The sequence below is a fragment of the Euleptes europaea genome, chromosome 1 (genome assembly GCF_029931775.1).
Source record: "Euleptes europaea isolate rEulEur1 chromosome 1, rEulEur1.hap1, whole genome shotgun sequence".
Classification (NCBI taxonomy): domain Eukaryota; kingdom Metazoa; phylum Chordata; class Lepidosauria; order Squamata; family Sphaerodactylidae; genus Euleptes; species Euleptes europaea.
The window spans coordinates 4,427,196-4,442,232 of record NC_079312.1 but is presented as its reverse complement, the minus strand read 5'-3'; the positions used below and the strand labels follow the sequence as shown (position 1 = coordinate 4,442,232).

The window sequence follows — 15,037 nt, the reverse complement described above, 5'->3', positions numbered from 1 at the left end:
GACCTGAGTAAAGAGTAAGCAGAGAACTGCCAGTGCCAGATGAATGAATGCCCCATTCAATACTCCACCCCACTCCTACTTCTTCCTTCTTCTGTATTTCTGGAGGAACAGAGTTAATCTCTCTTGGGACTGCTGAATTTATGTGCACAAAGAAGATTTAGAAATGTGTTCTCCCCCCCCCCCCCCGATACAAGGACCTCAGATGGGCAAACCTAATCTCATATCCTGTCTGGAAGAAGAGGAAGAGCTATTTCTCCTGGGCTCTGAAGAAGAGGAGGACCTGGAAGGTAACTGCTTAGGTCTGTTGTGGACTGGGTGTTCCCTGCACTTCTTTCCAAGGGCTGCACTTCTTTCCAAGGGACTTAGGCGGCCTTCTTTGTCCTCCCAGTCTGAACGTCTCCATGGATGAGATGTGGATGCTGAAATGGGGCCTGTGGGGCTTGAGCATATGAAAACAGGGAACTTCTGTTTCTGCCTAGCCAGATGCCTTTTGCCAAGCTGAACTAAGCATTGTCTGCCCTGAAAAGCAGAGGCTTTCAGGCCAGAGTATTTCCCAGCCCGGTTTCTGCTGTGATCCCTTTAAGTAAAGATGGCAGGCCTTGATCCTGGGACACTGTGGCTTTTCTATTAGTTTAAATCCATTACTCCGTGTCCTAGTCTCTGGAGCAACAGAGAACAAGCTCATCAACATGACATCCCTTCAAATATTTAAATAGGGCTATCATGTCTCCCCTCAACCTTCTCTTCTCCAAACTAAACAAACCCGACTCCCTAAGTCTCTCCTCATAAGGCATGGATTCCAGGCCTCTTACCATTCTGGTCGCTCCAACTTGTCAACATCCTTCTTAAATTGTGGAGCCCAAAACTGGACACAGTATTCCAAGAGAGGTCTGACCAATGCAGAATATAGTGGTAGTATTAATTCCCTTGATCTAGACATAATACTCCTATTGATGCAGCCCAGAATCGCATTGGCCTTCTTAGCCGCCATATCACACTGTTGACTCATGTTCAGTTTGTGGTCCACTAAGACTCCCAGATCTCTTTCACATGTACTGTTGTCAAGCCAACTATCTCCCATCCTGTACCTGTGCCTTATGTTGTTACAGTCTAGGTGAAGTACCTTACACTTCTCCCTATTGAAATCCATTTTATTGCTTATGGCCCAGCTCTCCAGTCTATCAAGGTCATTCTGAACTCTGACCCTATCCTCCTGGGTATTAACTACCCCTCCTAACTTGGTGTCATCTGCAAATTTGATTAGCATGCTCTCTATTCCATCATCCAAGTCATTTATAAAAATATTAAATAGTACCAATCCCAGGACAGACCCCTGTGGTACCCCACTGGTCACTTCTCTCCAGGATGAAGTTGTGTCATTAATGAGCACCCTTTGGGTTCGGTTGGTCAAGCAATTACCAATCCACCTAACAGTAGCAGTGTCCAGCCCACATTTTACTAGCTTTGTTTCAAGAAGATCGTGGGGGACTTTATCAAAGGCTTTACTGAAATCTAGGTACACGACATCTACAGCATTCCCTGCATCTACCCTACTTGTCACTCTTTCAAAAAAAGATTTGAGGTTAGTTTGGCATGACGTGTTTTTGAGAAACCCATGTTGACTGTCAGTGATCACGGCATTTCTTTCTGAGTGCTTACAGACCGTCTGTTTAATTATCTGCTCTAGTATTTTTCCTGGTGTTGATGTCAGGCTGCCTGGGCGATAATTGTTTGGGATTTCTTTCCCCCCCCCTTTTAAAGATGGGGACCACATTAGCCCTCCTCCAGTCTGCTGGAACCTCTCCTGTTCTCCATGAATTCTCAAAGATTATTGCCAGTGGTTCTGAAATCACTTCAGCAGTTCTTTTAACTCCCTTGGTTGCAGTTCGTCCAGCCCCGCAGACTTGAATTCATTAAGAGTAGCCAGGTATTCCCGTACTATCTCAGTGTCTATACTCTGCTGTAATTCCCCTTTTGCATCCTGTGCTCCATTATTCCCAGGTGGAGCACTATTCCCCTTTTGGGAGAAGACTGTTAAATAATTCTGCCTTTTCTGCCTCCCCTGTTAATAACTCACCATCCTCTCCACGCAATGACGCAATCGTTACCTTGATTTTCCTTTTGTTATGGACATAACCAAAAAATCCTTTTTTGTTGTTTTTAACTTCCCTGGCTAGCCGGAGCTCATTCTGCGCTTTAGCCTTCCTGACTTTCTCCCTACATGTGTTGGCTACTTGTTTGAATTCCTCTGTTGATTTCTCCCTTTTTCCATTTCTTGTACATGCCCTTCTTAAATCCTATCTCAACCAAAAGTTCTTTAGACATTTACCCTGGTTTCTTCAAACCTCTACCTTTTTTTCTCCTCATGGGAATTGATTGAAATTGCACCTTCACTATCTCCCTTTTAAGAATTTCCCATCCTTCATGTACTCCCTTCTCATCCAATATTCTCACCAACAGGATCACACCCAGTAATTCCCTAAATTTTTTGAAATCAGCTTTCTTAAAGTCTAGAATACATGTTTGACTATTTCTTGCTTCTCCTTTCTACTGGATCACAAACTCCAGGAGAACATGGTCACTCCCACCTAAAGATCCCACTCCTTCCACCCCGTAAACCAAGTCATCAGTATTTACATCTCGCTCCCCCAGAAGATTTAGAAGAGCCAGCATGGTGTAGTGGTTAAGAACGGTGGTTTGGAGCGGTGGAGCCTGATCTGGTGAACCGGGTTTGATTCCCCACTCCTCCACATGAGCGGCGGAGGCTAATCTGGTGAACTGGATTTGTTTCCTCACTCCTACACATGAAGCCAGCTGGGTGACCTTGGGCAAGTCACACTCTCTCAGCCTCACCTACCTCCCAGGGTGTCTGTTGTGGGGAGGGGAAGGTGATTGTAAGCCGGTTTGATTCTCCCTTAAGTGGCAGAGAAAGTCGGCATATAAAAAGCAATTCTTCTTCTTCTTCTTAGTTTAAAGCCCTCCTTATCAGGCTTGCAAGGCTGTGGCCAAACACATTTTTGCCCACCTTTGTGAGGTGCAAGCCATCTCCCGATAGAAGAGCATTATCCAGGTAGCATAAGCCATGGTCCAAAAAACTAAACCTTTCCTGGCGACACCATCGACGCAGCCACTCATTTATTTCGAGAATTTTTTGTTCTCTTCCTAATCCGCGGCCTACTACAGGAAGAACTGAAGAAAACACAACTGTGCTCCCAGTTCCTTCACCTTTGTACCCAAAGCTGTATAGTCCCTTTTAATACTTTCTGGGCTGTGCCGGGCAGTATTGTTTGTTCCCACATGAATAAGAAGGAAGGGATAATGATCCATGGGTCTAACAACTCTATCCAGACTTTCCGTCACATCCTGGATGCGCGCCCCTGGCAGACAACACACCTCTCGAGACAACAAGTCCGGTCGACACACATGACCCTCTACCCCTCTCAGTAGGGAATCCCCAGTAACCAACACTCGCCTATTCCTACATTGGGGAGCAGAGGTTTGAGTCCTGTCATTCACACGGACCAGAGAGACCAGAGAGGACTGGGTGCTGAACCTTTGATCCAATGATCCAGGCTCAGCATCTTTAGGGAGGTTTTGAAACCGACTGCTAAGCAGCAGAGGAACAGAATGTCTCCTGACTTTCCTATTTCTGCGGGTAAAATTCTTCCACATGTTCTCCTCCTGAGGTGGGTCCCCTCCCTACACTGAGTTATTTGGCTTTCCTCCTCCTCTTCTTGCCCTCCCAAGAGATTTTCAAGAGTTTGGTCCATGAACTCCTCCCCCTCTTTTATACTCTGCAGTGTAGACAAGCGTGCCTCAAGTCCCCTTACTTTCTCCTCCAGTAGAGCCACCAACTTACACTTACTGCATGTGTAATTGCAGTTACCTTCAGGTAGGAAAACAAACATTCCACAAACCTTACACGTCGCTGCCTCCACTCTCTCACCAGCCATTCCGCTTTGATTCATTGCAGACACGGTATGGTTTCTTGCACACTCCCTCAATGGTAACCCTACTAAAAGCTTCACGACTCTCCCGGTTTCAGAGTAAACTACAAGTACAAACTTTGTTTCAAGGCCCCCAGACACGACCCCCAGGCTAAGAGCCACAGGCCAATGAAGAGCTCTCAGCCCTACCCCTCAATAGCTTACAGCAGAGGGTGGAGCCAGCAATTTCCCCCAGCAATTATGCTCTGCCCTCCTCACTCAGGAATCAGCAACTAAACAAAACAAAAGGAGAAAGGGAACCACTTAGTACCCTCTCTCTAGCACTCCCACGCACTCACTCACTCTCACTCACTCCTGCATGACTTTAGCATGCTGAGCAGCCAAGGCAGGTGGATAAGGAAATGTGCCAACACTCTTAATTAATTATCTTTGTTTCTTCAATGTCCCGCTTTCACACCCATGCATAGTAATAGGGAATACGATGGCATGAATTAATCTAGTCTTGGTGGCCAGTGACACATCCTTACACTTCAAAATCTTTTCTAGCTCCTTCATGGCTGCCCTTCCCAGTCTCAATCTCCTTCTGATTTCTTGGCTGCAGTCAACCTTTTGGTTGATGGTGGAGCCAAGGAATAGAAAGTCTAGCCTGCCCAAACATGGACCTGCCTATCAATAGGTACTAACGTATCCAAGAGCTAGCGTGTTTTCCCTTTTGGCTGTCAATGGCATTCTCTCTCCAGAGAAGCACAGAAATGCCAATCGTGTTCTTCCGTCACCGTAACTGTTACAGCATCTCTTACCCCCCTGCCTCTCATCCACAAGATGCCTTGCTGTGGAGACATGGCCCAAAGCAACTCCAGACAGTCTATTCTCATGTTAATATATTTTATCACTTCTCCCAGCTGAGAGCAGTGTTGCAAGCGATTCTAAAGGTCTGTCACATGTGTGTGTTCAGTACCATCAAGTCGCTTCTGACTCATAGCGACCCTATGAATTAAACACTGTTAATTTGCAATAAGATCTCTAGTGCCTCTTCCTTTTTCTGAATCCAGCTTTAATATCTGTCATTTCTCATTCCACATATGGTAACAGTCTTTGTTGTAAGATTTTGACCATCACTTTACTCACATGAATAATTAATGCAATGCTCCGATAGTTGCCGCAGTCTTTGATGTCTCCTTTTTTCAGAAGTAGAAAAGGGCAAGAGTCCAGTAGCACTGTGAATTATCCTTTTTTCAGAATTAGAAAGTAAATTGACTGTTTCCAGTCTGTGGGCTATTCTGGCTTTCCCCGAGTTACTTTGAGGTGGCAAGCGTCCACTGTATATTCTTTTTCTTTTGTTGTCTTTGGCAACGTTCGTTACTGTACAAATAGTGACTCTGCCAATATTGAAAGAATAATTTTGAAAGAATTAAGAAAGTAAGGGAATCTCTGTAAAGACTGTTTGAGCTTAACCCCTGAGCATTGACAAAATGCTAACAGCCATAACCAAGGAAAGCAGAAATCTCTTCCACGGATATTTCGGCAAAGTGTCCTATCATCACACCAGGTTTCTCTTTCTTTCAGGAGAAGCTCTGTGGGAATCAGCAAATGAAACAAAGGAACACCCAGTGATGAAGAAAGAGGATGCATATGCAGATGAGAAAGAGAAGTCTGAATATTTGGATGCACTGAGGAAGGAGGAGGGAAAGCGCCCACCTAAAGGGAGGAATAAATCCAGTCTTTTCCAGGGCAGTAACTCTGAACTGCCAAACATATACCAAGGAGACAAGAGGAAAGAGCCCACTGGAAGCAGTGAAAAAATCCCTGAAAAATCAGTTATTAATATGCAATGGAACATCTCTAACAGAAAGAAACTACATAAACGTGTGGAGTTTGGAACAAGCTTTGGACGGAAGGATTGCCTTACATCCCGTCAAAGAATTCACAGAGGCAAAAACCCATATAAATGCCTGGAGTGTGGAAAAACCTTCCGTCTAAGTGCCCACCTTAGATCCCATCAAAGAATTCACACAGGGGAGAAACCACATAAATGCCTGGAGTGTGGAAAAAGCTTCAGTCGGAGTCGAAGCCTTACTTCTCATCAAAGGATTCACACAGGGGAGAAACCATATAAATGCCAGGAGTGTGGGAAAGGCTTCAGAATGAGTCGAAGCCTTACTTGTCATCAAAGGATTCACACGGGGGAGAAACCCTATAAATGCCTGGAGTGTGGGGAAAGTTTCAGATGGAGTATTCAGTTTACTTCCCACCAAAGGATTCACACAGGGAAGGAACCATATAAATGCCTGGAGTGTGGGAAATGTTTCAGTGTGTATGGAAGCCTTACTTCCCACCAAAGGATTCACACAGGGGAGAAACCATATAAATGCCTGGAGTGTGGAAAAACCTTCCGTCTAAGTGCCCAACTTAGATCCCATCAAAGTATTCACACAGGGGAGAAACCACATAAATGCCTGGAGTGTGGAAAAAGCTTCAGTCGAAGGCGAAGCCTTACTTCTCATCAAAGGATTCACACTGGGGAGAAACCCTATAAATGCCTGGAGTGTGGAAAAAGCTTCAGTCGGAGTCGAAGCCTTATTTCTCATCAAAGAATTCACACAGGAGAGAAACCATATAAATGCGTGGAGTGTGGGAAAAGTTTCAGATGGAATAATCAGTTTACTTCCCACCAAAGAATTCACACAGGGAAGGAATCAAAAAAATGCCTACAGTGTGGGAAAAGTTTCCATGATCATAGAAGCCTTGCTTCTCATCAAAGGATTCACACGGGGGAGAAACCATATAAATGCCTGGAGTGTGGGGAAAGTTTCAGATGGAGTATTCAGTTTACTTCCCACCAAAGGATTCACACAGGGAAGGAACCATATAAATGCCTGGAGTGTGGGAAAAGTTTCAATGGTTATGGAAGCCTTACGTCTCATCAAAGGATTCACACAGGGGAGAAACCATATCAATGCCTGGAGTGTGGAAAAACCTTCCGTCTAAGTGCCCACCTTAGATCCCATCAAAGAATTCACACAGGGGAGAAACCACATAAATGCCTGGAGTGTGGAAAAAGCTTCAGTCGGAGTCGAAGCCTTACTTCTCATCAAAGGATTCACACAGGGGAGAAACCATATAAATGCCAGGAGTGTGGGAAAGGCTTCAGAATGAGTCGAAGCCTTATTTCTCATCAAAGGATTCACACGGGGGAGAAACCATATAAATGCCTGGAGTGTGGGGAAAGTTTCAGATGGAGTATTCAGTTTACTTCCCACCAAAGGATTCACACAGGGAAGGAACCATATACATGCCTGGAGTGTGGGAAAAGTTTCAGTGTGTATGGAAGCCTTACTTCTCATCAAAGGATTCACACAGGGGAGAAACCATATAAATGCCTGGAGTGTGGAAAAACCTTCCGTGACACTAGCCTTCTTAGATCCCATAAAAGAATTCATACTGGGGTAAAACCTTATAAATGCCTAGAGTGTGGAAAAACCTTCCATGTTCGTAAAGTCCTTACTTCTCATCAAAAGATTCACACAGGGGAAAAACCATATAAATGCCTGCAATGTGGGAAAAGTTTCGTTTTTTATGGAATCCTTACTTCTCATCAAAGGATTCACACAGGAGAGAAACCCTATAAATGCCTGGAGTGTGGGGAAAGTTTCAGATGGAGTTTTCAGTTTAATTCCCACCAAAGAATACACACAGGGGTGGAACCATATAAATGCCTGGAGTGTGGGAAAAGTTTCATTTTTCGTGGAAGCCTTACTTCTCACCAAAAGATTCACACAGGGGAGAAACCATATAAATGCCTGGACTGTGGGAAAACCTTCCGTGACAGTACCCACCTTAGATCCCATCAAAGAGTTCATACAGGGGAGAAACCATATAAATGCCTGGAGTGTGGAAAAAGCTTCAGTGAGGGTAGAGGTCTTACTTCCCATCAAAGAATTCACACAGGAGAGAAACCCTATAAATGCCTGGAGTGTGGGGAAAGTTTCAGATGGAGTTTTCAGTTTAATTCCCACCAAAGAATTCACACAGGGGCGGAACCATATAAATGCCTGGAGTGTGGGAAAAGTTTCATGTTTTGTCGAAGCCTTACTTATCACCAAAAGATTCACACAGGGGAGAAACCATATCAATGCCTGGAATGTGGGAAAACCTTCCGTGACAGTAGCCACCTTAGATCCCATCAAAGAGTTCATACAGGGGAGAAACCATATAAATGCCTGGAGTGTGGAAAAAGCTTCAGTCAGGGTAAAAGTCTTACTTCCCATCAAAGAATTCACACGGGGGAGAAACCATATAAGTGCCTGCAGTGTGAGGAAACCTTCCGTGACAGTAGCCACCTTAGGTGCCATCGAAGAATTCACACAGGGGAGAAAAAGCTTCAGGAATCGTAGTACCCTTACTTCCCATCAAATAATTCACACAGGGGAGAAACCATATAAGTACCTGCAGTGTGAGGAAACCTTCCGTGACAGTAGCCTCCTTAGATCCCACCAAAAAATTCACACAGGGGAGAAACCGTTTAAATGTCTAGAGTGTGGGAAAAGCTTCAGTGTTTGTGGAAGGCTTATTTCTCATCAAAGGGTTCACATGAGAGTAATTATATAAATTTCTGCAGTGTGGAAAAAGCTTCACTCGGTGTGACAGTCTTACTACCTATCAAAGAATCCATATGGTAGAAACCATAGAAGTGTTTGGAGTATGAAAAATCATTTAATCAAATAAACTTGCTTTCAAAATTAGAAATTAATGCAGTAACCCACTCTAAAAATATATATTTCAGTGTAAGTTCATAAAATGCTTCTGAAAATAAAAGTCAAAACTTTGCACTGGTGGTTCCCAACCTTTTTGAGCCTGCGGACACATTTGGAATTCTGACATGGCATGGTGAGTGCAGCAACAAAATGGCTGCTGAAGGTGGTGGATCCAGCCACAAAATTGTTGCCACAACTTCAGTAACACAGTGTAGATCTTTGTGCTGAGGTGGCAGCTGCTACCAAAGCAACTCTTTAAAATCTGAATATCCAATTAGATCTCCAGTATTCATTGAGAGGTCAGTGCAAAAGCCCTACCTGGCCCCACCCACTTCTTTAAAACATTTGGTAGGTGCCAGAAAAGTTGTTGTGTGCCATGGCGCTCATGGGCACCACATTGGGGACTCTGCCTGCCACAGCTAGCATGGTTCTGCTTTGGTTCCAGCCCTAATGATTAGCTCCCCATGGGCATTCTCTGGGGGAGAGGGAAAACATGCACCACTCTTCAAGACCCAGATTGTACAGTGAGCATGCTGTGGAGTCCCTAGCAACCCCGGTGACACCTACCATTCAGTGGTTCGTAATGACGTCCCTCTGAGTGGCAGAAAGGGGCAAAGCCATCACCCACCTGCTGATGTAGCCATGCCCCTTGATCCGCCCACTGGGAAGAAAGACAAAGTGACTGTGAAACCATAACGGAGGCCTGTGATGTCAGCGAGATTCCAGTGAGCAACACGGATCACAGAAGGTTGCCACCCTCCACGTGGGGTACAAGCAAAATAGAGCGTACTGATAGACTGGGTAACAACCCCAAAGTGGAAAGATTCTCTGAACATTTTCAGTGTATTCCTGGCAAATATTACAGAGGATCACGAGACCGACTCAGGTCTTTGAATTACCAACACGACACGGGACTATAACGGCAAGAATTTTGTTTAGTTGTTTACAAGGGACATTTGGATATATATTGCTTCCAACAAGTTCTGTATACTCCGTTACATCTGTCTTGACATCGTTATATCGGGCACAGCCCACTGTAATATTATTTTGTACGTTGGATTATTCAGTTGGAATTGTATAGACTTTTGTATAGACTAAGGTAATGCCTTTTGAGCAGTGGAGTGTTACATAAAATAATTAGCATGTAAGTGGTTGCATACTGAGAATGTTTTCCGTTTGGGGTTGTTACAGACCCTCCATGTGGGGCCTGAAATTAGCTGAAAATTATGCGTGATCTACAAACCACAGAGACCAGTTCTGCTGGAACAAATGGTACCTCAAAGGGCAGACCCTATGGCAGGGGTGGGGAACCTTTTTTCAGCCAAGGGCCAGTTGGATATGTATAATCTCATTTGTGGGCCATACAAAATTATCAACTTAAAAATTAGCCGACCAAGCCCCAAGCAGGCAGATGACCCCCCCCCCCCCCGGCATGGGCAAGCAGGCAGGAGTCCAACCGGTGGTGCACTCGCCCACCTGGTGGCACAGGATGGTCTGTTGCACCTGCCAGGCATAGCCGTCCAGCCGCACGCCGGAGTTGTTCCTGCTCTGCATGGTTGGGGCCAGTTTCTACAGGACACACTGGCTAACAACTCACCCCATTCTGGCCCTGCATCCTTTAACCCCTCCATTGTCACCAATTCTGCCCCCAGCCCTCTTGTAGTACAGAGGGAATACGTTTCTCCATGGCCCAGGTGAGACGGGTTAGCACAGTTTCTTGGGTGGTCCTAGCAGCTCCATAGCGAATGACTCTTCTGCAAGGGGAGGAAAAGATTCCTTTTCTCAGCAAAACAGACTCACATCTGCCTTGAATAGAGGCTATTCCTGTCAGCGGGAGGGGGCAGATCACCAGTCTGAGATCCTTCTGAGCTAGAGATCAGCCCGGACCCACGAAGGGCCAGACCAAATGATTTCGTGGGCCTTATACTGCCCCCGGGCCTGACGTTCCCCACCCCTGCCCTATGGCATGCCATCACTACTGATCTCAGTGTCCTGAGTCATGTCTCATTTCCAGGCAGAGGCACGGTAGACATCAGGGAAACATAGGGTAGCACCCCCAACAGAGTCTTCAGTGCACCTATCCCCATACTCCTCCAGGGAAAGATGCTGATGTGCTGTGGGCCCAAGCCACGGGGGGGGGGGGGAGCAGGGATAGTCAGCCAAAGTGCCCTCCCCCCCAATTCTCATAACAATGGTGTAACTGCCAGCAAAACAAGGCAGAGTCCCCAGCCACCACACCCCAGACTGGTGCCCATACCACCTAGCCTCCTGAGTAGCAGCGCCATTGGGTCTGAGGCATTCCACTGCAGCCTTCCTGTCAACCCCAGCCATATGGGGCGAGGCAGGGACCTTGCAAAGATAAGTATGGCCCAGTGGAAAGGCATTGGGCTAGCACAACTGTGGCCCTAGTTCAAGGGAAGAAGCCAGAGTCAGGCCCGCCATGGACAGCTGATGTTTCGTCCGTACAAACAGTAGAAGGGGGGAGGGGATGGCCCAGGTAATGGAGGCATCCACCCCAGTTTATTTGGACTGATGGGCCCCTTCACAACCTTTGCACGCTGCACTCTGAGGACCAATCACTGCCACTTAGCACCCTTACAAACCAGAACATCCTCACCATCCACTTATATGCACCACCAAGATGTATGGCTCATCAGATTCCAGCTGTTCTCTGGACCCAAAGACCTCCCCCCCCCCTTTGAAACTGCATACATGTCTTCTCTTGGACCAACTCTTTCATAGTGGCAGCCCTTGCCATTCAAAGCCCCATCCTTGAAATGACACCTGTAGTATCAAGAAAAATCTTACAAAGGTAAGATGTAAAATGACCTGTGATTTTTGCTGACCATTTCCAATAAGTGTATATACTATTTTAACAATGATTAAGGCAATGTATGATTCCTGGGGGTGGGTGGGTTTTAATTGGGTTCACAAAACAACTCAGTTACTAGCCCATGGGTTCTCAACAAGGGGGGCAATTCCCCCCCCGGGGGGATTTCAGGGTTCCAGGGTGGGGGAATGGGGACCAGTAGTCATCAAAATGTGGTGTCCTGTAGATTATGTACAATCTGTAAAACTGATTTTAATTTAATCAGTGACATTCAATAAGGTTTATGACTATCTTGGGAAGGGGGGAATTATATTCTGGACAACGGTGAAAGGGGAGAATGGAGCAAAAAATGTTGAGAACCAGCTGAACAAGCAAACAATTCAAAGCAAAGTTGCCTCTTTGACAGCACATTGATAAATCAATTTCAGAAAAATTCCAAAACACAAATCAAAATATTCCTTTGAAATTAATGGAGATTTAAAGATGATGGATCTGTAAGATTTTACATTTCTTTACTGATTTTTTTCCCCCTAAACCAGTTCCTTCCCCCTCCCACAGGAGGTCATTATTCTTCCCTTATCAGACCATTCATTGATCCTACATAAAAACAAATGAGATACCTAAACAAAACAAAACAATCTGTCCAAAAGATCAAATTGTAGAAAAATAGCAGCAAAATGAAGACCCTTAAAATTATATAAGCATGTTTTAATGTGGTGCATTGTCAATAGGCAATTCCCCCCCCCCCCGTAAAGACTATGGAAACAAAAAGCACACTTTGTAAAGGTACGTGGATTTACTTAAGTAGTCTAAAGTAGGCGATGCCTTGACCTGGATATCTCAGGCTAGCCTGATCTCATCAGATGTTAGTCGATAAGCAGATGTCAACCCTGATTAGCACTTGGATGGAAGACCACCAAGGAGAGCCCATGTTGTGTAGTGGTTAAGAGCGGTGGGCTCTAATCTGCACAACCAGGTTGGATTCCCCCCTCCTCCACATGAGCGTTGTGCTCTAATCTGGTGGTCCGGGTTGGTTTCCCCACTCCTCCACATGAAGCCTGCTGGGTGATTTTGGGCTCATCACAGTTCTCTCGGAACTCTCTCAGCCTCACCTACCTCACAAGGTGTCTGTTGTGGGGAGAGGGAAGGAAGGAGATTGTAAGCTGGTTTGATTCTCCTTAAAAAGTGGAGAAAGTCGGCATATAAAAGCCAACTCTCCTTCTTCTATAAAGAGGCAGGCCATGGCAAACCACCACTGAACATCTTTTACCTTTGAAAACCCCATGAGGGGTCACCATGAATTGGCTGCGACTTGGTGGCGCTTTCCTCCACCACCAAAGTAGTCTTCAGAAGAAAATCACATCTACAGAAAAGTCTGGGCAAGAGAAGAAATATCCTTCTGTCCCTTCAGCTGTTTTAACCCCGAAGAATGACCGTGTGCATTTAAAAATTGGGCAAGTCATGAAACAAAACCAAGGTCTCATAACACAATAATGGAACAAAAAAATACACTAGCACAGACAGCCTGTGAATCCTGGTGCTGGGTTTTCACCACAAGTGATTTTCTTCAGCTTAAGTTTGAGACACATCGATTTTGTAGGAAAACAAAACTAAATTAAAATAGGAATAGTGAAGCTATTCCTGTGTGTGTGTGTGTTAAGTGCCGTCAAGTCGCTTCCGACTCATGGCGACCCTATGAATGAAAGTCCTCCAAAATGTCCTGTCTTTGACAGCCCTGCTCAGATCTTGCAAACTGAAGGCTGTGGCTTCCTTGATTGAGTCAATCCATCTCTTGTTGGGTCTTCCTCTTTTCCTGCTTCCCTCAACTTTTCCTAGCCTGAAGCTCTTCCTACTCTTAGAGAATTGTAATGCTTATGTATTTAGGTATGATTGAGAAATGTGTGTGTGTGTGTCTGAGAGAGAGTTAATCACAGTCCTAGTGAGGCAAATGTGCGGAGGGGGGCTGACGACGGGGGAAAGCCTCTTCGTGTCCCCCACCCACCCACCCACCCACCTCCAGCCGCATTTCCCGGGCTTGGGCTTCCATGGCTGGGCGGGGGTCGGCCGAGCTGCAAGAGGGTCCCGGAAGGGAGGCTCCCCAAGCTCCCCCCCTGAAGATCTTCGGGGTCTCCAACCTGCCCCCGGCCCCACATCTAGCCGGTGAGCTCAAGGGGGCTTTGGAGGGGGAAAGTGGGGGCGTTGCAATGCAAGAGAGAAAGGAGGGGGCGGGGGCGCACCACGAGGCGAGAGAGAGCGAGAGCCCCCCATCCTCCTTCCCCGATGGGTCCCCCTCCCCAATGCATCGGCCCCTTCGTGCAGAGGCAGGAGGTCCGTGCAAGGGATGGAGAGCGAGACTCCACATCTGGAAGGAGGGAGGGAAGAGGTGGGGGGGCTGTGGAAGAGATTAGGGGTGGGGGGAGAAGGAGGGAGCGGATGCAGGAGGGGCTGGTGGAGAAATTGGGGGGGAGGAGGAGGGAGCAGATTCAGGAAGGGGGAAAGGGGTGGGGGCTGAGGGTGAGATTTCGGGGGGGGGAGGGTGGATGGGGCAGGTGTGCGAGGGGAGAGATTCTAGGACCTTGGGCAGATGATGAGAGGGAGGGCATCTTGGCCATCCTCTGGGCATGGAGTGGGGGGAGTGGGAGTGGGGGGAGGTAGTTGTGAATTTCCTGCAGGGGGTTGGACTAGATGACCCTGGTGGTCCTTCCGATTCTTTGGGTGCTGAACAAAGGGGCTGTGGGAGCTATTAAGTGGGGAGATCTGGCGTGGGGCAGGATGGGGCCGATGCAGTGGGGGGTGCTGAAGAAAGGGGCCGTGGGAGCTGGGGAGACGGACTGGGGCACTTGATGCTCTGCAGACCCATACAAGAGAGACCCTAAAGAGTGGAAAGGGAGGTATTTTGAGGAAACCTTCCTGCTGAATATCAACGCTGTGCCCTTTTATTTATGGAAATGGAAGCAAGGGTCTTAGTCCTTTTCCACGTGGATGATTTCTTTGACAATATTTCTTCCAGGTTTGATGCTTTTTGGGAACTGAGTTCCTCCCCCTTACTTCCCCACAACATCATTAGGGTTGCCAACCTCCAGGTAGTTGCAACTAACAATACAGCACGAGGCTCACTCTATACAGCACAATGTGTTTTACTGACTGAATAAATCACAAAGCATTATAAATTGATATAACAATTAGCATATAATAAGAAAATAAACAATTCCCCAAAGGGGTAATATCACCCAAGTCCAAGGTGGTAAGTCCGTGAAAGTGAAGGTAGTGGCACCCCACTGCAAAAGTCCAAACAAGGGCGGAATGTCACCCCACTAAAGTAATTCAAAGGAAATATGGGTTACTGCACCCCAAATGATAAGTCAGAACGAAGTTTGCAAGGTACTGGCAGAAACGCCGTTGAGCCAAGGAAGACAAAAAGAGACGACCCCTCTAGATCGGTTGTCGTTTCGCAAAACCGTTGCTTCTTCAGTCAGTCTTCTCAGTATACATGTATTATATATAGG

General features: G+C 46.4%; 1 protein-coding gene across 1 annotated transcript; it reads left to right on the top strand.

The window, feature by feature from the left end:
* The first annotated feature begins 202 nt into the window (after positions 1-202).
* On the top strand, positions 203-8,341 carry LOC130493476 (zinc finger protein 665-like). Its single transcript, XM_056867229.1, has 4 exons — positions 203-287; positions 5,514-6,606; positions 6,859-7,194; positions 7,777-8,341. Exons 1-4 carry the CDS (start codon positions 203-205, stop codon positions 8,339-8,341), a joined length of 2,079 nt encoding a protein of 692 aa, XP_056723207.1.
* Positions 8,342-15,037: the final 6,696 nt, after the last annotated feature.